A 25,096-nucleotide genomic window follows, 5' to 3' on the forward strand; every position below is an offset into this window, starting at 1 on the left:
GTGCTCCAAAACCAAAGCAAGATATTTTCATCACTCTTTAAAGATTAGAAATTGTTCAGAAAATGAGAAAGTGTATTTCTTGTAAAGTCATCTGGAACAGAAAGTGTGATTTAATGTTTTTCTGCCTCTTGTTTTGATGCCACAGTTAAGCTCCTATGTTGTTCTTCATTTTTCCCAAAAAGGAAGTTATGGTTATTAGGAAAAGAATATAACAAAGCTGAGCAGAAAGTAAGTAAGTGCCATTATTCTGCCTTGTACATCTCTGATGGTCCACAGCTTCAGAAAGGGCACAGAGCCAGAGCAGGTATGGAGAAATGCAACAAGGGTGATGAAAAACATGGATGGAATTTTTCAGCTCAGAAAAAAATGACGGAAGGAAATGATTGATGGCTGTGAATAAGGTGACTACAGAATTATTTATTCACAGTTTTCATAATACAAGTGACAGAGAACTGCATGCAGTTGCCAGAAAAAAAAAAAAAAAAAAAAAAGAAGAAAAAAAAACAAGAAGAGAAAGTATTCCTCACAGCACAAAGTTAAACTGCAGGACCTGTTCTGTGCATTATTGTATGAGCCAAATATACGTACTAGCTCAAAGAGAGAAAATGCAAAATGAGGTTTGGATCTAGCCATGGCAAGAAGTACAAAAGCCTCTAACTGAGAAAGCAGAGGTTGATGAAATAGAGGGGTTCCTTACTATGCATATGTTTGTTGTTTTGTTATTCTTTTTTTCTCTCTCACCTGCAGCTCTCAGGCGTTGGTATTAGCCATGCTCATAGACAGGATATTGAATGATTGGGCCTTTGGTTTGTCTTGTTATGGCCGTTTTCATTCTCTACGTTGTCGCTATTTGTCTCTGGTCCCCTGTTTGGTCTGGCACATAAAAACAGGAGGCTGAGGGCCACCGTCCCTTGTGGATGTCAAAAGCCTGAAGTTTACATGTGGTTTATTCAGAACAGCACACAGAGGAACATCTCTCTTGTCCTTACTCTGACAGGTTATCCATAAGTTTCATTTGGCTTTTTGCAAAAGTGTGAGTAACTCATGTTAATGCTGTTTTTCATTATTCAAGTTAAAGAGCTTAACACTGTATTAAGATACTTCTCTTTAGTCCTATTTAAGAATACTTACCTCTCTCCTAAGGACAATATTCTAGCCATGTTGGTAGCTTAATTATAAAAGATGTTATAAAAGAAAAAAGGCATAATTCAGCTGATTTCTGTATTTATCTGATAGACTTCTATGAAGCAACAAATGTAAAGTTAATCTAGAGGAGGTCAGGGAGTGTCCCTCTATTACACAGGTGTAAGCAAAGCCAAGAGGCAGCCTCATGTCTTTGACAGACACCAGCACCAGCAGTTTAACTGGACTGTGTATAGCTTTCTGTCCCATATTACATTGCAGAGTGGAGTAAGATTTAAATGCCAGTTTAAAACATATAATCCCTTGTCACATTTGTGTTTAGAGAACACTGTTCCCTGTTCATGCATGCAGGATTGAAGCCACATATATATTAAATGACCCTCAATCTGATATTCCCCAAACTGACCACAAATGTTAAAATTATTAAACATGGAGTGACTGATTTAGAATAGTGTGTAGAGAAAAACAGGAGAAGTTGATTCACTAAACTATATTAAAACATTACCTTAAGGCCCACAATTGTAAAATTAAGAAAAGAGTAAGCTATCTTTGACGCACTACATAACAGTCAAATGTAGAAAAGCTGTAGTCAAATAACTCATTTGCATTAGTGGGTTGCTTCTATTCTAACTGAATTTTGTAGAGCTTTCTAAACAAGAATGCTGGTGCAGAATTCTGATGGAAATCTGACATTTGTTAAATCCACAAAAGATTATTTTAGAAAGTAACAATAACCAGTATTCATACAGGAAAAAAAAAAAAAAGGAATTTTAATTAACAAAATGTGTATCTATTTTATTTTGTTTCTGAAACAAAAGGAATGGGGCAGAGGGGGGAGAAATAATCAAAGAATTATTGGCTTGACTTACTGGGTTCTGAGAACCCAGAGTTCCTGACAGATCTCTAAGTGGGAGGGAGAGTTTCTCATCTCCTCTGTAAAACAGCTTACGTACTACTTAGCTGCAGTTTATGGGAACATAGTTTAATGATCTTATGTTTTTTAATAAAAACTGATTTATATTGATTATTTTTAACATACAGTTTATATGTAAGATTATTTTGTTACTGTTTAATTATGTTAAACAGATGGGCTGTTGTCTTGATTACTTTTTTCACTTGATCATCTACTCCTATACGTTCTAAGATATAAAACTGTTACTATGGTATAGATGCAAGTGTGTGCAGATAAACACAGAATAACATTTTTTATGCATGTCTGCGTGCATGTATTTATATGTTAATGTACATGTACATGTATGTTCATAGAGGCAGACACACGTGCATATAGGAGGAATTCCAGCTTAGTGGGCAGTTAGCCTGGTCTGGGTACAGAAGGCAAGCTGCCTGTTGGATGTCTGTGAATTGGCCCATGGCTTCAGAGTGGGAAAGCCACGGACCTCAGAAGTTGTCTTATGTTATATGTGCATCTGAGAAGGTAGCAGTGTGTTAGTTATTCCTTGGAAGGCTGCAGTGGTGTTTTTGACCAAACAAGCTGTGGGGTAGGAGAGCGCCGCATGCAGGGTGGTTTGGCGAGGCAGGAGCATGCTGCCAATGCCTGCATCTGGCCAGACCATACATCTACCAGCAGCCACACAGCCACCCAAGAAGTGGTGGGGGCTTGACACAAGATGATCTGCAAAGTGTGAAAGGTATTCTGAGTGTTTCAGGTTACTCACAGCAATGAAAACTTTATGTACAGTGTTTTGAATCATATTTGAACGCATTAATACAATGATAACGTAGCTAATTGGCAGCTTTCAGACAGCTTACTTCTTCCCTAAGTTTATCTGTAACAGAGTGATTTGAAGCCAAATCAGTTGTTTGGCAAGTAAACATTGCATTTTGTACCTGCAGTCAAATTTGTGCCTGGCAGTTTGACATCTCCAGTAGTGTCATATCTGAGAGAAATAAGTTTCCTCTGAGCAGCATTGAAGCACACGGGCTTGCTCACTGGCACTCAGTCCAGCTGGCACCAAATTATGCAAAGCCATATTGTGCAGCTCTCTCACCATCCAGAACCCCATTTTGGAAGTGATTTCTGGCCTGCTGTAACTACTGAACGAAGGATTTATTGGAGGAGCATGAGTAGTTCAGGCTGATACCTTGTGAGGGACTTCTAACAGTGTAGCAATAAGTGATCGAGTTCCAGTGGCTCACACTGTGCCTTGGTACTGCACTTACTCACTCAGATCTAGCTGTAGATTACCAGAACAAAAACAAGCGAAAGAGAAAAAAAGTGTTTTTCATCAGCAATGGGATTTTGGGATTCATGTGACTGTATGATCAAGGCTGAAGAGACACTGCTCTGACTCAAACACTGTGGAAATGAGAGCAGTGTAATAACAGCATATGTTCCCCAGCAGAAAAGACAGTGTGAAGTATACAACAGCTAAAAAGCTATAAAGCTAAAATTTGTGATTTTGTCAGTTAAACATGACTTCAGTAGATAAAAATATATATTTCTCTTGCTCTTTTAGATCTGCTTGGAGAGCTATTTTCATTGTTCTTGCTGGCTAGTCCCAGTGCACATGACTGGCTCCAGCTCTGCCTGTGGGGTCAGAGCTGACCATTCCAATTAAGGTGTTTCCTTAGTGAATTGAAAACCAGGAGACATGCAGGCGTTTGGAAGGAGTGTGCTTTGCCAGGTGGATATAGTGTGTCCCTGCAGGGCTTTACACAGCACAGCTGTGTGTCTGTTCTGCATCGTAGTAATGCAGAGGGATGTGGGGTGGGATGTTTCCAACAAGTTTTTCTGCAAGAAAAACAGATAATGGATAGGCACAGAACTTTCCAAATTAATCCCTGCTTCATGTACATTAACCTTCTATGGGTTATACCAAAATTAGGTTACTGACTTTGCAAGATAAATGTCCCCTTCCAGTGCTGACATTTGGACTCACCAAAGCTTTTACCACTCAATGATAATGTAATAGTCTCATGGCAGACATCTGACCAGACCTGCATTTTAGCAGCAGTCTCAGCTGTAGGTGCTGCAGGGACAGGAGTCAGTGGGTGGCAGATACATACCTTGCTTTCCAGCCTGTTTTCATTTTTCATTGTCACCTATCGTTTGCAAAACACAATCTCAGTAATTTTATTTTGTTCTGGAAAAATAAAAGCACAGAGATAACAGGGTGCTTTTCCACAGTATCTTTTGTTAGGTAACACCAGCAGATAGCTGCATCAACACAGTGCGTTTGTTACCTCTGCACATTCCTTGCTGCAGTACACTGTGCTCCCAAACTGTTCAAGCACAGCTTTTCCCCACTACTTTGGTCACTTAGGTGCTGAGGGCTGAATTACAGACAGAAACAAATCATGTTTCATGAAGTTCCAGTTTCAGAAATAAATTACAATGACCTCATATAGGACATTTTGTGAACCTTCTGTGGAGTGCGCAGGTAGGGGAAATATTGTTTGAGAGTATATGTGAATACCTGCAGCTTGTTTCTAAGCTGGTGGGTTTCATTATAAAGAAAGTTATTCTGTGCCAATTTTCTGTCTTGGAGAAAAAAAAGGGTGGATTGAGATCTAAATAAAGAGCAGATAGCCTCTATGCATGCTTTTTCACGATTTTTTTAACAGCTTAACATTGTTTTCTGTGGGGTTCTTTCTCAAAAAAATTGGAAAACAAACTTTTTTAACCTCAGAAGAGCATGTACATTTTTATTTCCACGCTCTTTATTTCTCACCCTGATGAAGTACCATAAAGTAATACGTTTTCCTGAGTTCTCAAACACCTTGTGGTTTGTAGGTTGCCTTGTGATCAGGAAGGTGTGAAATTACTTTAATCAAAATAGAAATACTTAGCTGTGTAAAGGCTTTCTGCTCCACTGCTGACCTCCCAGCTACCTGTGAGCTCGCTGTGCCGCGTTACTGCATGCTGGGCCATTAGCAGCTCCCTCTGCAATTTAGAAAAAGTGTGATTTATTTTGTTTTGGGGGTTTTATGGTAAACATCAGAGGGGAAACCTAAATATGTTATTTAAATAATCACAGCCAGCTTTCAAGCGTGACTAATATTAGCGTTAAAGCAAGAGAGAGATTTCGTTTTCCAGATTTCATTTATGTTCATTAAGGCATAATACAGAATACCAACTGCAGGACAAGCAATCCTACTTCATTGTTTAAGAAATTAAAACTGATATCTCCATGGACCTGAAAGCATCCTGTTTCTAGGGGAAAAAAAAAAGTTACTACTTCTCCTTCCACACGTTGTTAAAATTACTAAATTTCTTTCTCAGAAATTGAAATCTGTGTTTTGGAAGAGACATGAAAGCTGCTTCCTTCAGTTCTTCACATCTGTATGTGGTCTTAAAACGTGCAAAGCTTTTAAATAATCCTTTCTGGGGCCAAATTACTTACAGGTAGACTTCCATTGGCACAGGCTGTTCAGGCAGCAGGAACAGGAACAGGAACACTTTTCTGGCACTGGGAACCAGCAGATGAGTCCAGAAGTGGGTACACAAAACAAGCAGCACTAATAGAACACTGTTTTGCTGATATAACCACACTTGCACTAACAACTAGGGAATTCTCCCAGAACAGCTGTGTCAGTCAGCAAAGCTATTTTGGTAGAAATCTGTACTGTGGACCTAGCTTGCTACTTAGGGTGGAGTTGACCTTCCAGTAGCAAATGCCAAAAGAAGCAGAATGGAAAAATTTGTTGTTATCGGTTCAGCAGAGGGAAAAATGTGGCTGCTTCATATGGAACACTGAGAAAATGCAAAATGTATTGACTTTTTAAAAATGCAATTTAGAATACTGGTATCCTGATTGCTGAGGATATGATGTAGGAGTGGTCATGCTATCATGAAACGTTGAGGAGAATAGGAGACCACTGGTGGTCCATGCTGCAGGACTTGGCCCATGGACAGGGAACTGAGGCCTGGGAATATGCAGGGATTAGAATGGCTTTCGTGACTATGTTAGTTACAATCAAGAAAATGCTAAGGCAAAGCCAGCTATTTTTTGTATTTTGGGAAGCAGTAAAAACAGCCGTTATCTTGTCAAGGACCTGTAGCTTTCTATGGCCTGCCCTGTTCTTCTGCATGGCTGGACCTGCCACATTCCCCTCTGTGGGCATGAGGATGTCTGTACAGTTCTCACATTTATCAAATTGCAGTGAGAAACAGGTTGTTAGTACACCTAATAACACTGTTATAGTCTGACTGGGCAGCGCTTATAAGGATCTTGAAGTACTACTTAAATAATACATCTGGAGAATTGTGAATCCTCCAAGGTAATACCAGCATTAATTCTCCCATTTATGTGGGATTCCTAGAATTTGATAAAGGCTGAGTTTTCAACTTCATTTTTTCCTTTTGGGGGGGGGAAGGAGATAATTTAACTAACTCTTTTTTGGAGCCCAGTGATGATATATATCAGTTTTGCCTTTCTGAAATGCATTGGATGTCTCTGCTCCATGAAGGCTGGAGGTTGTGAAGATAGACCAAAAGTCACATAAAACTTGGCCTGGATTGCATCTCAGAAGGACGTGTAGGAGCTGTCCCTCACGTTTTAAGGGGAAGCCTTTCACCTTTCTTTTAGATGACATATTACACAAAGATTTTTTGATTGTTGATGTATTTGGAAAGTGATTAAAGTGTTTCAATTATAAGTGTAATATCTTATACCTAGTAGTCGATGGGCACAGTGCAAGGTAAAGATAATTAAGATGTACAGAAGGGTAGGCAGCTGCACTATCTTTTCTGAAGACAACAGTGTTTAAAGCAAACAAGTCAGTGGTCAGTGATTGACATGGTGACGAAGAAAGGGGCAAAAACTCATTCCCAGTCCCATTCCCAGAACACCTTCTTAACTTCAGGTTTAAGGTGGTGGTAAGAAACTTTTGGTCACTTTTCCATAGTATCAGAACCAGAGAAGTCCCTTAAAAATGTGCACAAGACTTTAGGAACCTCTTTATGGCAACGTATGTATTCTTTTTTCTTGCATTTGGGAACCGGAGTAGGCAATAATAAAAAATCCTCCACACAAATAATGTTGCATTCCTCACATCATGAAAATTATAACATCCGGGTTCAGTACATAGAAGTAGCAATGGGAAAAAAAAACAACCTTATTTTTTCTTTGAGCAAAAAAGTGCTTCATGAAGGAATCATGAAGGATTCATGAAGGAATTATCAAATCATTGTTCTTCCTAAGTGTCTCCATTTAAAGTCTCATAATTTGTGTTTAGTTGGAGCACATTTGCTGAAATACACCCAGTCAGTCTGAAGACTGAAAAAGGTGGAGAATATATTGTTTCCATTATTATTTTTCCTGTGTTTAATTGCTGCACATGCTGTAAGGAAATATATGTGTATTAAATACAGAATCCCAGGAGTGGTTGTCTGTTTTTAGACCAGGTCCTGAAGATCTAATGCATAAATTCATGTTATGTGATTTTTTTTTGTAGTAATTTTTAGGGAATACAACCACTAAGCAATTGCTTTCCTGGTTCTGTAGATTAGCCACCAAAATATTTGATGGTATGTCAAAGCCTACAAATAGAATTGCCTCGGGATAGTACATACATTTATAGCACATGCTTGACCTTGTTCAGCTTGACCTGGATTCATGCAATGTACTATTCTTTGAACAAATTATCAGAAATTTTAAAAAGTACCTGGAAATCTCATGCTTTGTAATGCTCTAGCATTGAAATTGCTAGAGTTTGGATGCAGTTCATTTAATGGGGCTTTTATTCATTTGTAACTGGTGACACAAACCAATTAGTAGCAGTTAAAATGATTCTGGAGCACTTAAAGTGATTGTCTTGGTAGAAAATAATTTATATATTATAGTATCATATAAATATATATAATATACATTTTATTACACATGGCAAGGAGATATGGGGTCTCCCAGATCTATGCATGGCCTTGAGGCCACATCTGAATTCCCACTGAGGCCACGCACTGCCAACGAAGCAGCCTGGTAGCAGTATGCATCCCTTCCTCAAATGAAGTCAGGAATGGTTGTTCAGATGTATTAAACCACAAGCACTGACTTTTCTGCCATGTCTGGCAGGGATGAAGATGTTGAAGGAAGTTGTCTGCTGTTGTTTTTATAGATAGAAAACTTTACAGCCAAGACTTTAAAAAATATCTTTAGCAATTACTTCTACATGTTTTATTATTTTTGCCAATTATGTGGTAACTGTATATTAGAGATTCCTGTTGCTATCATTATCATTATAATCATTATCTAATTTAGAGATGTTTGCTTCACAGTATTTTAGTAACTCACCAACTCATGTAGGGTCACCAATTAAATGTTCCATTTAGAATACTCCTGAGTGAAGCATCCAGCCTAGGCAGGTTGCCCTGGCCAACATTTGTTGCTACTGGAGAGGAAGAGAGGATTCATCTTGTCCCCACATAAGTGCTTGAAACACTTTGTGTTACAAATACTTTATTCCAGTTTTCTTGACATGAAAATACTGTGTGTGTTGTAAAAATAGCTGTCGCTGCAGTTCACAAAAAACTCATTTTTCTCCTGTAGATTGAGTGGTCATGAGTTCTATTACTGAGTGCTGAGCTTCTGATCAGTTTTTGTTCCCTAGCAAAGCACAGGAACAACTCTGAGGATTGTCCATGCTCTTTTGTTATTATCCAGGTACAAGTGGTGTTCTTCAAGCATAATTCAGTGAAGTATTCTGCAGGTGTGACTGTATTTATATTATTTGTGAAGCATTCCAGTCGGCATCAAATTGTGCAGTTTATTAGATCAAACTGAATATCCTTCACTGTTACCCGGGAGGAGTTAAAGATTTTTCGAAAGAAAACTGAGGAAAAAAAAAACACCTGTGTTTACTGCCAGTAGTAACATCAGTAACAAAACAGGGTGTGCAGGGTTTGTTCTTGCTTTTGCACTGTCATGAAGGGGGAAGAAGTTATTGATGCTGCCGAAGACTGGGGGTGTTTTTAATGACATCGGGTGCTTAATTTCTTACTGCTCCGTAGCTATGAGTAAATTCTGTGAATTCAGAAAATCTATCCCTGTATCAACGAAGAAGTGTTAGAAGTGGAGGTGCAGTGGGACCTGGCTGTGGCTCACACAGCTGATGGCCACAGGCTGCTGGGCCATTTGCAGGACAGGAGGCAATGGGCACAGGGACTCCTTCTGAGCACCAGGCAGCACTGCCTTGCTGTGCGGTGCCGAAGCACTGGCACAGGTTGCCCAGAGGCTGTGGGGTCTCCTCCTTGGGGATGTTGAGATGCCGCCTGGCCATCGGTACCTGCTAGAGCAGGGGTGGGCCAGAGGGGCACAGACTCAGGCGGACGCAGGATGTTCAGCCTCAGCCTGTCTGTGACTGATCCCCTTCGAGCTCACAGAGCCGGCGGCGGAGCAGGCCACCTGCCCGCAGGTGTGCCAGCGCCCAGCACTGCGCGCCCAGGGGCTCCGGATTCCCCTACAGCCGTCTCTGCCCCCGCCGCCAGCGGCCCCTTCAGCGCTCGGCCGGCCCCCGCAGCTCTCTCCCTCCCTCCCCTCGCCGGCTCGGCACAGCTAGGGCTGGAGTTGGGGCTGGGGTTGAGGCTGGGGCGGGGAGAAACAAAGTTTGCGGGCGGTGCCTGCGGGACGCCGCTCTCCCTGTCTCCCGCCCGCCGGGCACCGCGCTCCGCCGCTGCCTGAGGCGCGCCGGGCGCTGCTCCCGCCGGCCGCCCTCACGCCACGGCCACCGGCCCGCCCCCGCCTCCTCACGCCGAGCGGCAGCCCCGCTGCCCGACAGCCGCGGAGGCGGCGGGGCAGTGCGGAGCTTTGCGGCGCGCAGCCCGCCCAGCGCTGCCCAGCGCTACCCGGCGCGGCCCCGCCGCCGCCCGCCCGCCGCCAAGACGCCGCGCTTCTTGTACCGCGCCAAGGGCGGGTGCCGCTCGGCCAAGATGGGCCGGCAGACGGCGGCCGGCGGGCGCAGCATGCAGCGGTCGCAGAGCCGGAGCAGCCTCTCCGCCTCCTTCGAGGCGCTGGCGGTGTACTTCCCCTGCATGAACTCGCTAGAGGAGGAGGACGGAGGTGAGGGAAGCTTCGGGGCGCGCGGGGCCGGGGGGCTCCGATCCCGGCAGACGGCCACGGTGCCGGCGGCTGGAGAGGGGGAAAAGAGCACGGGGGGTGCTGAGCATCACCTTGGGCATGAAGTTACTGCCCAGGCGTTAGTTACATAGAAAGGGGGGAAGAGGGCTCTTGTCTGCGTTTTCTTCGTGGTGAAAAGAAACGACACGACCTCACGGGCAGTTCTGCAGTACGTGGGCTCGTTCGGGCGTCCCCTGTCAAAGTACACTGCCCGTGTAAGTGCTCCTTGGGAGCAGCAGTGTGGCAGTGGCAGCACGCCGTGCAGCTCACACGAATCCTCTCTCCTTGAAGTCCTTCAGTGGAGCGCTGCTCCCATCCCAGGGGTTTGCTGTGGGACCAGGACTTCACAGAACAAGGAAGAGAAACAGAGTGGGTTCTGTGTGTAACCGGGGGTCGGGAGGGGGGAGCCTGAGCTGATCAGAAACCTGCGGGGTTACAGTTACTGTTGGGAATGTTGTAAGATGTAAAGATGTGTGTGTACGGAGGGTAACACCATACTCATGTGGGACACAACTTGTGTATGGTAAAGAAAACCACGTGGTGGGTCAGGTAGATCTACATGTAGAATCGAGAGTCTTCCAATTAAGTGTTTATCAGAAATAATTCAAGATTTTTAATTCCATTCGGAATAATTGCATACACGGCACCTTGGTTAGGTTTAGCAAGATCAAATGAAGATACCTGTATTTGTGTGATGCTACTAGGCAAACATCCATCAGCTATGGGTGTATAACTGTATTTCAAACACGTGCACAGCATTGTATCACCTTCTGCATCTCTGACCAAGCAGTGGCAAAGGTTTGTACCCACACTTGACGTGTCTCCATTGATCTTCCCGTCGCAGCAGCTCCCACAGTGTCGTCCCGGAGCACCTCTCCTTCCTGATGCAGATGCTGAGGTCAGTCCCTTGCCTGTCCCTGCTAAGGACACGTCAGGTTGGCTCCTGTAGATACAGGGAGCTGCTCTCTGGGGCAAAACGTGCTGTCCTTCCTTTCTTCGTCTATTTCCTGCTGCAAACAGGGAAGCGAGCTGCAAAAAAATGTCAGTAGGCTGCAGGGAAGGATTTGGAGGGCATTTTGTTTGGTCTTCTGGCATGCTGATAAACTCTGCAGCTTAAAACACACATATTCAAAGGACTGATAGTATCATAAATGGCACTAAATATACTTAGGTGTTCTTTCAAGATTATTCTTCTGTCCATTCCAGAGCGGTTGTCTTTTCAGTCCTGATTGTACAGTAATTGCATCAGTCCTGTGCGGACTCACAGTATCGATTTATTTTGTTCTGGTCTTTTTTTTTTTTTACTTCTCTAGGAAAAACTTTATCGCTCACTTGAGATTGTTGAGTCTTAAACTGTTCACTGGTGTGAAGAAATTTGAACTTAATGGAAATCAGTAGAGAATGTCTGATAAATTAATGGTAATTCAACTGCAGTTTTTTAGTTAGTGCTGGCAAGTTTTTGAAGCAAGTGACAGGAGTCTACATACTGATTTTTTTACATGCTATGTTGATTTAAGTTATATGATCCTATACAGCTGTTGGGTACACTTCAAAAAGGAATTTGTGTAATGAAAATGAAAACTAGAGACAGAATTGCTGTGCTATTCCTATGCAGCTGAATTTCTCCAGACATCCAGGTAACAGGCATGGCAGGCACAGCAGCTGATCTCCCTTCCCTGGTGCCCTCTCTGAGACTATCAAGAAAAAAATGCCATGGGATTCTCTTATTGCAAGTCACCCCTGCTCTCAAGTTGGATTTTTTTTGCCTTCTGAATGCTTTTATGCAATTATATTTCTGTACCACCGCTGTCAGTTAATTGGTGTGGTATGTGCACTCTCATGTTCATGTACTTAATGCTCTTTTACAGTTTGATCTGTAAAAGCAAAGTGTTAAACCCACTTCATAAGTTACACAACCTTAAGAAGTAGTTATTTCTGTGAGTGACCCTCAAGAAGGAGTTATTTCTGTGTATGATGGATAGGTTAAAAAAGGACAACCTGCAGTGGGAGTGCTTTTACACTTCCCACTCAATCACACTTTTAATACAAATAGAGAATTATATCTTTTGGAGTACTTATTTGTGGTACTTCCTTAAAGACTACTGTTCATTGACTGCTGAAATGAGCACACTGGCCCATGGGCATAGCTTTAGGTATGGAAGGAAATGCGTAATTTCAAATTTGGAAGTCACTGAAACTCACTAGAGGTATTAATAGGAAGAAATTTAGAAGCCGTTTTTAGAATACTGCAAGCAAGAAGGTACATTTGAGTGTCGGTTGGTTAAAGAAGCCTTGGCATTCCAGCTGCACTGTGCTGAAGGAGCTGTGGAGAGGCTGCAGTTCTCCAGCCCAGAGATGGGCACCAACTTGCCATGGGTCAGCCAAGCTTACAGCCCAGGGAGCTGAAACTCTGCATTTCCAGCCTGCTGATCGGTTACACGACTCCTTCAAGTTTGTCCCTCCTTTTTATTTCTAAATGAGTTTATTATTCTTACCCGTGTCTAGCAAATGGCATTGAAAAATCTTCTTCATTGATTTACTTCTGCCTGTGCATACCCAGAATTGTCGCTTCATATGGTACCAGAGCAAATTAAGCCTTTTAACAAAGTGTCAAGGTATACACAGCATGTCATTTGCATATTGTGTTAGCTTCATTTATGATAAAGGGCACAGCCTGTATTGCAGAATGAGAATTGGCATCCACTGCTGCTTGGAAAGGATTTACGTATGGGACGTGGTTGAAGAGAGGTGCTGGGTGCAGAGGGCAAATTCCAAAGCAGCTCTTGAATCATCTAGAGCCTCACATTTGGTCTCTCAATCCCTGCTCTGTTGAGATTAAAGGAAATGTTGTCAGTAAATAACTTGGGAGTTTTCACTGTACATGTTTGTGACATCCTTTTAGATGTCCATGTAGACGTAGCGCCAAGTTTTATACACATAAGAAATCGGAAAGCAGTGGATTTGAGTTTACCACGCTTTCCTGTGCCTGACTGGATAATGTGCTTGAGCAAGTGAATTCTTGTGAGTAAGAAAGACAGGTATCCTACACAGAGAAACAAAAGCAGAGGCTCAGCTCGTGTGTGGTCAGTAGAAAGCCTATGTCTGTTGTTATGAGTGGGACTGCTAACTTGGTGCTTCCTCACATTACACCATGTCTATTGTTTGCTGTAATAAATTTGTGCCACAGTTTCCTTTTCATACTCTATTTACATTCACTTCTGCCTGGCATTTACTCTGGGGTGATGGAATGTGCTGTTAAATGGTAGGTTGTCAGGAGTGCAGTTATGGAACTGCTGCTCACGGCAAGACCTGCGTGTAGAAATACACCGTCCAAAATGAAGTGTATTTCAATTTCATATCTTTGCCAAAGCACTGAGTTTTTGAGTGGTGTTGGAGCTGTGAGATTCAAGGGGAAAGTCAAATGCTTTGCAGGTGCTGAAGATGATTCAAGAGACAATTTATGATAATTTAAGACACAAATTAATTCAGAAAAAAAAACTGGAAAGAATCGTGGTATCCCAGTATGTTAGAAAAACAAAAGGCAATTGAGAAAAAAAGCCACAGAATGTTCTTCAGCCCAAGACAGTCATGCCAAAAATAGCAAGAATGAGTTGTGTTAGCTGAGGAGAAGATACATTACAGTTCTGCATAATGATGTCTACTATAAGAGATAACTTGAATGTTGCTAGTGGGGTTCAGTGGGAACTGAAGCACATTATATGCTGTTGTTTCCAGCTGGCAACTATCTGGAAAACTTGCTAGAATTCAACTTGCTTGAACTGTTCAATCCCACGTAGATGCAAGCAGGAATGTTGCCATTGATGCTAGTTAGTGAATGATCAAGACTTCTTTAAATGTACACTTAACTGTGTGGTTGAGCAGTTATTGGTTTCAGTGGCATTGCTCACAGATTAATCATCTGCTCACTTGTAGAGCTGGAATAAAGCTGTGTAGTTCCTGGATTCTGTTCTGTGGTTAGGCCACACTGTCCCTACGGAGGTCCCAGTAGACAATAACAAGCAGACAATAATTTAACCAGAAATAGAAAATGGGGGAAGTAGTAACAATAAATTCATTAACGCGGTAATTATTAAAGTGAAGAGAATCCTGCACATGAAGTAGTTATGCTTTAAAATTATCCTCTTAAAAGGAATAAAGTGGTAGCAAGAATATCAGGCAGTGACGAAAATGAGAATAACTGCATCTTCTTGGGGGAATTGGCCTACTTTTTGGCCTTGCAGGTAAAGATGACCTTGTTTACGTGCAGTGTGCGTAGACAGATTGAAGGTGGAGAATGAAGGAAAGTTATACTGCCCTACAGAGGGGCATCAGCTGTAACAGGCAGAGCTTTAAGGACCGTAGGCTTGATTGATGCTAACACACCAGAGACTGTTTACTGCCTATCTCCTGCAACAGTGGGGTGGCTCATTTGGAGGATAAATCTGCATGACATCAAAGTTTATGTCCAGTAGTTTTTTTCATGTTTGCTGCTTGAGTACTGCACTGGGTCTGCCTCTCCATCCATGCTGTGAGACTGGGGTCTCCCATCGGTTCCACTCCTCTGGCTGCCTCCATGGCAGAGGAAGCACAGAAGTCATTTCCAGCAATTTCTGTTGGCCTTTTTTCAGTCCCAGGTGGTTTTACCAGGTACTATTCTGATGAATGATGTAAATACTGAGGTGGATAAGACCTTTTAAATAAGAAGCACAGAAATAGCTATACTGTTGTGAGCAAAGTAAAGAACGTGGCTGGAAAAAAACACATGAAATCTGGGAACTGGCTGGAAAAACTACAGAGAAAAGTAGAAGGGATTGCAGAAGGATTAAAGTTTGAAGTACAACCTGACTAAACAGTGGATATGCCCAGAAGCATTTTAATGCTGTATTTCTTCTAAATTTGTTGTGTTTCTCTTCCGAGCTTTGGTTACTCAGCAGCATCTACCTGAACAGCTGACAGATGGCTCAGGCATGGCTGCAGCAGCAGCCACTAAAGTACAGTGTACAGCAGGTCTCATCCCTGGCGGTACCTCCATCAACCTGAAAAAGCCGTCTGACTTACATCTACATGCTATAATTGCCATTTCTCAATGGTAAGGTCAACAGCACAGTCAGAGCAGTGCCATGCTGGGTTGCCACCTTTTCAATTCTGGAGCTAAATGTTTAACAGCAGTAGTTTGGAAATGGGTCATTACAGTGTGAAATGTCACAATTCTGGGAACTGTGGTTATTTAAATAATGATATTTGCATGGTACCATTACTCATCTTAGACAAAGCTAGGAGGAAGATCTGTTTCTAATTTGTGTAATCTCAGTAGCCATCCAACTACTTGGCATCATCTATCTCATTAAGTCCTAATAGAACATGTTGAATTGTTTCAGCACACTTGGTACATCATTCAAAAATGCTGCACAGATCCTTCTGATAATGGATGTAATGACTCTCACTATACTAAAAATAAATAGGATTGAGTTAAAGAATGGCACTGCTAGTATTACTACATATTTAGAAAATATCTCTCAATTCATATAAAATAAAAATTAAGAAGCTTTTCTAAGCTCCTCATTATAGAAACACTCCTCACTGTTTCAGAAGTTGTAATCTGCTCTTGGCACTACATGGAGTAACTGTTTGCAGTGAGTGCCCAAGAATGTTCGTCATCCAGGAAACTGCATGTGCATGTAAACATAATGGCGTTGTAACTCAGAATTGCAGTTTTGATGGTTTATTTTTACTCAAGATGATCATCCTTTGTCATTGGCAAAATCAAAGTCTGGGTTTAATGATTTCTTGTGATGTAGTTATGCACCTATGTAGTGATTCCTAATGTAAATGTCATGTAAAATTAGAATGTAACACTACAAAATTGCTTGGTAGATTTTCTCAGAATTTTAATAGCTTAGGGATGAGGTTGATTTCCCACTGCTTTGTACTTTCTGTAGTCATGTACATTACTGTATAAGATGTACAGAGCGGATATAAAATGCTACCATTCTGTGCTGACACTTCCAGAACATACACAAAGTCAGAACTGGTAGATTTGAATTGCCAGAGCACTCATATCACCTACCCAAGTGAGGGTACCTAAATACTGTTCATTCAGGCCACTTGGTAGATGGGGCATCAGAGTTTCCCACTGTCATGTCTTCTTTGTGTTTGGTCTTCCAGCAGTTGTAAAAGGCTGTTGTCTGGTGGGTCCTCTGAGTACACTTGGAAAAGCTGTGCTCCTATCAGAAACAGAGGCAGAAACTTCTGCAACAGTGCTGGACAGGTCTAAGTGGTCGTGTACAGTTGTGTTGGCCTTCTTGGCCATGCAGTCAAAAAAAACCCACAACGTAACCTTAGTAGAGCTGTCCTGACCTCCTTATGAGGCAAGTAGGCAATTAAAAAAATATTAGAAATATTTCCTTTTATTTGCATATAAAATCAGAAAGTTATATTGTTATCATTTCAAAAGGGCAAGCTTAGTGTTTTGATTGTTCCATTTCAAATGTACTTAGGTAAATACCCATCACACGAAAGTTGAATTGTTGTATCTTTTAATGAGGTGCATGGATGTGTCATTAGTTCAGTTGGAAAGCTGTAAGGACTGAGTAAGAAAGTAAAAAGATAAAGCCAAAGATTTTTCCTCTAGAGACTGCAGTTTCTGATGTCAGTACAAGGGATATGCAGGTGCAAAAAGAAACAGAAGATAATACTAAGAAGAAACACAGAAGAAATACTAAGGAAAGTTGGGTTTCTGTATGGAAACAGGAATTTGCTGCTTCAGTTTGTACTGTAAAGTATATTGCTCTACATTATACTTAAAAACACCCCCTGCTGTGTTAATGTTGCAGTCAAAATCTGTACTCAGCATCTATAAACCAGAGGAGCCAATCAAGAGTCTGCACAGCCGGTTTGCTGTCATACAGCCAAGGCCAAGTAACAAGCAGAGGAGTGGAGGTGCCTGAGAGTGTCAGGAGCACCAGCAGTGCCTCCCTGCAGCCAGGCAGGCTTCCTGAGACAACTCTCAGCATGTGAGATCTCTTATCAAGGGTAATTCTTGGTTAAGGGAATGGCTGAGCAGCAAACCTCCCTGCTGTGGTTCTGTACGTGCACAGCCAGCATCTCAAGGAGCGGTACCCAGCACAGGTATTGGAAACAAGCTAAGAACTGCCAGAGGCACTGGTTTGGTCATTTTGCATGTAACATGCTCACCACTGATTCTGTATTGATAATAATACAGGGGATACAAGAATTTTAGGAACATTAAAGTAATTACCACTGTATGGTAAATACGGCTCTTGTTAACACCTCAGTCTTGTAAAAATATTTCAAAAGCTTTTGGGATTGTAAGTGTTCAAAAGCTTAAACTGATGCCCCATGCAGGCAAAAGCAGTTTTTATTTTCTGATGCTCTTAAACATTTGCTGAAGGGTCACTTAGGACTAGCAGGAGAATGATCATGAACAGAGCAGGAAAATTAAAGTGGCAGAATATGACTTTGAACACATGAAAATATGGGAGAAAATAAAGAGTAGGTGCCTGCCTTAAACAACAGCACTGCTCTGGAGCTGGATGTGATGAACTGACTTCACATCACGCGGCCACAGCAAGCCACGGGGATCTGTTCCAGACTGAAAGTGTGACCAGTCTTGCTGTGAAAGGGAAGTAAAATACTGGCAAAGGATGCTGCAACCTGGTCTAAGCTTTTTATCCCATAAACAGCTAAGATTGATCGTGGCTGCTTCTTAGGTCCCGAATATGGGAATGCATCGAGAATGGGACCCAGAACCTTCTACTTCCAGTACTGACCAGAAGCTCAAGCAGCAGTTTTGCAGCTGATTATTTCATTCAGTTCTCTCTTTCTTTCACTTTTTCTTAGATACTGTCTTAATTAACCTTCATCTTAATTACCCATGCTTCTATTGTGACCAGAGCCAAGGGGACAAAACAGAAAGGCACAGGACTAGAGTGAAATAATATTTTTTTGACTAAAAATGAACAACTAATGATGGTTCCCAAGAAATTTAAAAATCTTTTCTGATCAGAGGTTGCAAGGCTCTGTCTTTTGGCAGTTACTTCCTCCCATCCTGCAGGACAGAATTTTCCAGAGGACTTTGGGAGCATTATGCAGACTGAGGCTGTTTAAGTCTAGGCTCTGTCAGACTTAGCCCACCTGGCTGCTTCCACTCCATCCAGTACATCCATACTGAGGGCAGTGCTGCTTTGGGTTCCTACAGCAGGCCATTCCCATCCCAGTCTGAATTTCTCAGTGTTTTACAATCAGGTACGCGTGGGAAGAAGGAGCACAGGTCCTCCCTTCTTACTTACAAGTGCAAAAGAAAAGCCTCTGGTTATGGTTACTCCTGGCACTATTCTTTGGGCTTCAGAGCTGCTTGCATCATGCACTGGGGAGAAACTTCATTGGGATGATTGTAACAGAATGCTTAACAAGCTGATGGTTAGCAGTGTTTTTGAGAAGCGGTAAGATGGGCTCAAATACTTAAATCAAGGTGATGGTGGAATCTGGGTTTCCCATATCCTGCTTAAATTAGTAGATCCTAATTCCATGTTGGCTATCTGGGGTCTGTGGGTGATGCAAGCAAAGAAACTGCTCAGCTGTGGTTCCCTGTGGTGCTTAAAGAAGAGCTAAGTGCCTGCTTCAGTGCAGCCAAGACTCGGGCTTTGCCATATCAAGAACTCTGTGTGGTTGGGGACTCAACAGCTACCCTGTCTCCTTGTCTTGGGTAGGATCAAGTGTTCTTAAATTCATGATTTTATTTAACTTGTTCTTAACATGCCCAGAGCAGTTTTCTGGATACTTGGAGAGTTTTGCTCTTGAAAAATGGTCACTTCAGTCTTCCTTCTGAGTTCAGCTGAAAATTCTGAACCAGTTTCATCCCGCCTTCTTGCTGCAGCGGGAAGTGGCCCCCCAAGCACAAGAGTGTTTCTGAATCCATAGCTGCCCCATACTCCATGCAAGTCCTGCAAGGAGATCCCATTCCTGATGGAGATCATCATAGCCAGCTGGGCTCAGCCCAGGCCAGCAGGGTCCTCTTCCAGTGCTCTGCATCCAGTGCTTTCTGAGAGCAAGCTGAGGCCTTCTGTTTTCCCCCACTGGCAGCAGTTTTCGTCCGGCTAGATCCCTGCTCACAGAAGGTGATCCGTTCTGCTCACTGCAGATTGCAACTTGCCCTCATTTGATGTGGAAGATCATTTCAGAAGTGTCGCATCCCTAATTTGCAAATGATTTGCACTCCAAGTTGTGGGAGCGAATAATTCCACATGTCATTTAGAAAATGTGGCCTGTAGAGTCTATTTGCAGTAACCACATTAGTTAAATTAGCAGTGTGATTAACTATAGGAATGAATGTGCTTTCATAAATGCCAGAGCAATTATTTCTCATAATTTATTCCACTCCTTGCAATATGACCATAAGATTCTGAGCTAGTGTTTTTCAGATAATATATTCCATATTTGCTGATGAGAATTTTTTTCTTTCTAGGGCGATTAGATTATACTAATTTGGAGAACATTTCCAGTGTTCTTCATTAGAGTTGAGTAAATTGTGAGAAAAATTATTTTCAGTGTAGGTGGTCAGCAACATACGTAGCAACAAAGTACTCTACTGAATCTCTCATTTCTGCATCCTCTCATTTAGGAGGTGGGGAAGTGTTAAAAACAGTGTGTGAAGTGAATGTGTATGTATAAATACTTCATGCTTACAAACCCAGACTGCCACTTTACAGTGGCACCAGTTGCACGTTTGCTTCTTTGTCAGTGGCAGATGAGTCCCCATGTTATTGATCTAGCTAGAGAGTGGCATCACCTCAGTAGGGCTCATTGAGCTGGACGTTTGTTTTCAGAACTGGTTTTGTGAAATAATCTGTATTAGAAGAAAAAGAACAACTTTTAAACGTGCTGTTCATTCGTTACTTCTAGACTGGATCCAGTCAGGAGTGCAGCCACACAAGTTATTGAATCAACATCACTGAGGATGTTTTAATTTCTAGGCAAGGATGTGGGAAAACAGCTTGAGTTTAAAGGATTGGTAAGGCCTTCAGCCCTGTCTTCTACCAGCTGCAGTTGGAAGTATGGCACCAAAGGCTATTTCCTCAAGGAACTACTTAATGTTTTCATTGCTACTTTGAATATTTTAAGGGTTTTAATAACAAATACATGTAACATGTAACCTTTTTTGTTGTTGTTGTTTTTAAATTTCACGAGAAACTGTGTGATATTATTTGTTTAGTTATCTTTCTCCAGGGAACAAAGTATTGGTAGTAGTGTGAATAATCAGTATTAGGCACTTCACGTTATTAAATATTAGTTTAGATAAGCTTAATCTGAAAGAATGTTCATCTCCAAAGCATCGGCTCAGGAATCATGTCTGTGAGTTGGGTGGGGCTCTGCTGTACTTCTGTTGCAAATTGCCATTTTGCTGTTAAAATCTCCAGTTCTTATTTCAAGAAACATCAACATCATGATTAGGAGTCTTACTGCTGAAAGGTCAGATGTTTCTCTTTTGACACTATCAGAGAGCTGTGCCTTTCCTGCTGAAAGCTTGAAAATAGTCGCATAGTTTCATACTGGTCCTCCTTCAATTCAGTATCAGAGTCGAAATAATTCCTGTTTACCACCTGCATTTATACTAAATTTGGGTCTACAGTGCATGTTCAATTTCAGGCTGTAAACAAGTTGCACCTCCTCAGCTGTTGGCTTGTCTTTCTGTGAACCAGAGTACTTATTTCAGTTAAAATTAATGTGGAAAAGGAACACTGGATCAGAGGGATGCTAACAACAGCTGATGAAACACGTGCCACTATGACTTGAATTGCAGTAGTTGTGCCCTAATTTCTCAGTAAATTGATATGCAACATTTGTGTTGATTTTTTTCTCTGAATATTTTGCTAGGGTGAAGGCATGCAAAATTTGCATTCAAATTCAGAAAGAAATTCTGCCTTGCTAATTGCTGAAGGGTGCTGTATGCTTCATATATCACATAGTCCAATTTATATTGATCCCAAATGCCCAAATCTGTGAAAGCTGATAGGAAAACCTGATGAATCATGTAAGATGGAGTCATTTCATTAAGTTCGAATAATTCATGTATATAATAATAAAATGAAAACGGCCACTGTTTAAGAGGACTGAACAAAAATGAATGCTAAGCCATCCTACAATGAAAGGGTAACATCCTGTAACAGTACTTTAATGAAAAAAGCATGGGGCTTCAGGAGCTGTGTCTCTTTCACGTGTAACTATAATTTTATGTACCTTCTCTACAAGATAATGGTAAACTTTTTTTCTGGGCAGTTTGTGGAAGTGTTTCTTTGACCTGAATGATTGAATTTTAGCTCAACATTGGACCAGTGTTGGAAGTTAGCTATCAGCTTTCATTAGTTTAATACAAAAATCGGGGCAGCAGACACTTGGAATGCTACAACCCAATTATTGATTTCTGCCCTTCATATTCCATATGTCACGTTAGCTTTGTATCTTTTTATTTGTACTTATTGTTCCAGATAATGGCATTTTCAGAAGTAGTTGTGACATAGTAAAAAAAATAAAAATGATTTCACTCTGTTAAGTGTGAAGGTAGCTGAAGATCTAGAGTAAGAGTTAGAATTTTTCTTTTTATATATGTGTACTAATTTAAAGTCATCATAGAATCACAGAATCATAGAATGGCCTGGGTTGAAAAGGACCACAATGATCATCTAGTTTCAACTCCCCTGCTATGTGCAGGGTTGCCAACCACGATACCAGGCTGCCCAGAGCCACATCCAGCCTGTCCTTGAATGCCTCCAGGAATGGGGCATCCACAGCCTCCTTGGGCAACCTGTTCCAGTGTGTCACCACCCTCTGTGTGAAAAGCTTCCTCCTAATATCTAACCTAAACCTCCCGTCTCAGTTTAAGACGGGATGTCTTAAACTTGTCCCATCATTATCCACCCTTGTAAACAGCCGTTCCCCCTTCCTGTTTATACGCTCCCTTCAAGTACTGGAAGGCCACAATGAGGTCTTCCCAGAGCCTTCTCTGCTCCAAGCTAAAGAAGCCCAGTTCCCTCATCCTTTCTTCATAGGAGAGGTGCTCCAGCCCTCTGACCATCTTAGTGGTCCTCCTCTGGACTCATTCCAAGAGCTCCGCATCTTTCTCATACTGGGGGCCCCACGCTTTTAAGGAATGTGCAGAAGTCTTTTAATAAGCGATATGACTACAAGGCATGAATGAGCTTTACATAATACTTATATAGAAATGTTTCATTATTGATAAATGTTGAAGTATGTCCCATTTTCTGAAAAGGGGCAGTGGGTTTTCAAGATGTTCGGGGTATCTGTTCCCCACCACACTGAAATTCCCATGTTCTTTATCCAATCTGTATTCCTCCTTTCTGGAGGGACTGGGATACGGTTGTTGAATACCTCAACTCATACTGCAGCCTGTAGAACAGAATGACACCGAGAGGGACTTCTGAAGTCCACAGCCCTTTCCTCTTGCAATATGTCCTCTTACTGTAAGCCAACTCCAGCGTTCAGAGGTCCTCCTAGGGATGCAAGCAATCTACCAGTTTGCTGGATTTACAACTACAAATAAGCTATGCAAGTGGATGTAAAAAATTGTGATGCTTGGAGATAGGAATAAAGTTTCAGACTGTGCTACTGTCTTTTTTGATACTAAATTAAAGCAGCAAGGGGAATGAGAAGACTGGGAATACAGAATAAGGAATGGGAAGGATCCTTGATTTGTTGTTTACTGTCCTCACTAATGGATGTTTGTAATTTGATTAAGCAGATAATGACCGATGCTTTTAAATGAAATAATTCAGCTGGATTAGAGTGTTCCTCAGACACTGCATGTTTTGACATAATGGCAGCATTCTAATCGAATCACTAAGAGAAAACATACTCTAAACTGACAAGATTATGGCTACTGTAAATCTGGTTACCTCCTCAGCCAGACTTGGGTTTTGTGTATGCTGTCTGCCTTGAAAAGCTGGTGGTGACAAAACAAAGGTACTTTAAAAGGCACTTACGCTGAGTGTTCCATCTGCTTGCCCATTACTAAAATACTGATGTATTTTAAATGGAAGATTTGGTGCAGGTCAGCAATCTGGCATCAACTGTTGCTGCAGCACGGAGTGGCTGTTCCCTGGCCATAGCAGAGATCTACAGATGGTCACGGTGTGATGGAGATGTCTCTTTTGTCTCTGCAGAGGCAGGGGGTAAGAAGCTGCGGAGCACCGTCCAGAGGAGCACTGAGACAGGGCTGGCTGTGGAGATGAGAAACTGGATGACCCGCCAGGCCAGCCGGGAGTCAACGGATGGGAGCATGAACAGCTACAGCTCCGAGGGAAAGTAAGCTGCAGGCATTGCTGCGGTCACTGACATTTGTCTGCAAAACTGATAGATGAAAGTGAGGCTAATGCTGTAGGTCCTGTTCAGTCAGAATCTTTCCCACAAGCTAGTGTCATTGATGGGCTGCATGGAAAACAAGCCTATGTTTCTTCCTGTGATCAAGAGAGCCTTCCATGATTCATAAGGGCAGTGTGAGGAATGTTTCTGCAGCTCCAGCAAAGACACTTGGTGGGTCAGAGACACGCAATGCAGTGTGTGCAGTGCTGTGGGTTAAACACAAGAAAGTTGATTTCTCTTCTGAAAGCCTCTGCCTTCAAGAGTGCCTCCTCTGTTTAGCAAAGCCAAGAATTTCTAGAGCATTTCCAGGTCCCATTCACTGGAATAAAGACTTTGTCAAAGATTCTGCTAATTAATCCTGAAAAATTGATGTGGGCAGACATATGAGACTGTCATATATTTTAATGTCCTGTGTCATGCTTTTTATAGAAGCCCAAGTTAAAGACCATTAAATGGCATGTCCAAGGCTCTGCCCAGAACAGTCTTATCGTGGATAGATTTTTTTTAGTGGTATTCATGGCACTGAACAATATACCTTTACTGGTATATTGTTGAACTGGTACTGGTTCAAGTCACTGCACTGTATGCACTTGAGATGGACATTCATATATGATTGGTCATTACAAATCTCAGTAGTTTTTTGTATTTTTCTTTTAATCGGTTATGTAGAAAATTACTGTTTTCTCAAGCAGTTGCTGATCAGATCATAAGCAGTGTTACCAAAAATATAAATGATAAAGGCAAAAATCTAGAAAACTAACCAAAACAAAAGGCAAGTTCAAGAGTATTTACTGATTTTTTTTCCCAATATTCTTTTTCAGTTTGATTTTCCCTGGTGTGAGGTTGGCTGCAGACAGTCAGTTTAGTGATTTTCTGGATGGACTTGGTCCTGCCCAGCTTGTAGGGCGACAGACATTGGCAACACCATCAATGGGTAAGCATTTGTGTCCTATAAATACTGAGTCTGGTAATCAGAACATAGAAATTAAATAGATTCTAATTCTTTAAATAAGGATTTTCCATGTGATTTTGAACAACTTAGTTAAGTCCAGAACTATATCCTGAGCCAAAGTTGTACATAGTTGTGAATTTTCATAAGCATATTCAAAAGTAGAAAGATGCCTTGAAAAATTCAACCTTTATCTGTTCTTCTTCAGTATTCAGTCTTTGAAATGTGGCTGTGAGACCTATTCTTTCTCTGAATTACTTGAGTAGTATTGAACAAAAATGGAAATTTAGGTGCAAAGTGGTTGTTATTATCATGCCCACAGATTCTATACATTTAGAAGTACTTTTTCGTACCTTTTCATAAACAAGAGCAAGAGTGAAATGGTTCTAAGCAGCTCTACAGAGATGCTTTGTACTAATACCCTTGCTGCCTTATGTCTCTGAATTTCTTAAAAAAGAATGTAGTTTGAAGTAGTAAGAGCAATGGAAGAGGGAGGTGAGATGTTATTGCAGATGGTATTGCTTTTTCATTCTTTTAT

The 25,096-nt window shown here is 41.7% G+C and overlaps 1 protein-coding gene and 1 long non-coding RNA gene across 51 annotated transcripts in view; one reads left to right on the plus strand and one right to left on the minus strand.

Annotated features, from left to right (window-relative positions):
- LOC121110137 overlaps positions 1 to 9,781 on the minus strand; it is a 30,368-nt gene extending 20,587 nt beyond the window's left edge. The window contains exon 1 of the long non-coding RNA XR_005857882.2: positions 742 to 9,781. This is a non-coding gene — a long non-coding RNA (uncharacterized LOC121110137). The remainder of the gene's footprint in view (positions 1 to 741) is intronic.
- Positions 1 to 25,096, plus strand: part of RIMS2 (regulating synaptic membrane exocytosis 2) — a 445,399-nt gene that overhangs the window by 415,087 nt on the left and 5,216 nt on the right. For 49 of the 50 annotated variants that reach the window (XM_040696415.2, XM_025148070.3, XM_046937976.1 and 46 more), the window contains 2 exons: positions 23,411 to 23,552; positions 24,431 to 24,543. In XM_040696415.2, coding sequence (XP_040552349.1) covers positions 23,411 to 23,552; positions 24,431 to 24,543 — 255 coding nt within the window. Of the gene's footprint in view, positions 1 to 9,730; positions 10,158 to 23,410; positions 23,553 to 24,430; positions 24,544 to 25,096 lie in introns of those variants that run through there. The other variant, XM_015282988.4, reaches the window with a different exon arrangement.

This window comes from Gallus gallus, chromosome 2 (genome assembly GCF_016699485.2).
Source record: "Gallus gallus isolate bGalGal1 chromosome 2, bGalGal1.mat.broiler.GRCg7b, whole genome shotgun sequence".
In the NCBI taxonomy this organism is placed as follows: Eukaryota; Metazoa; Chordata; class Aves; order Galliformes; family Phasianidae; genus Gallus; species Gallus gallus.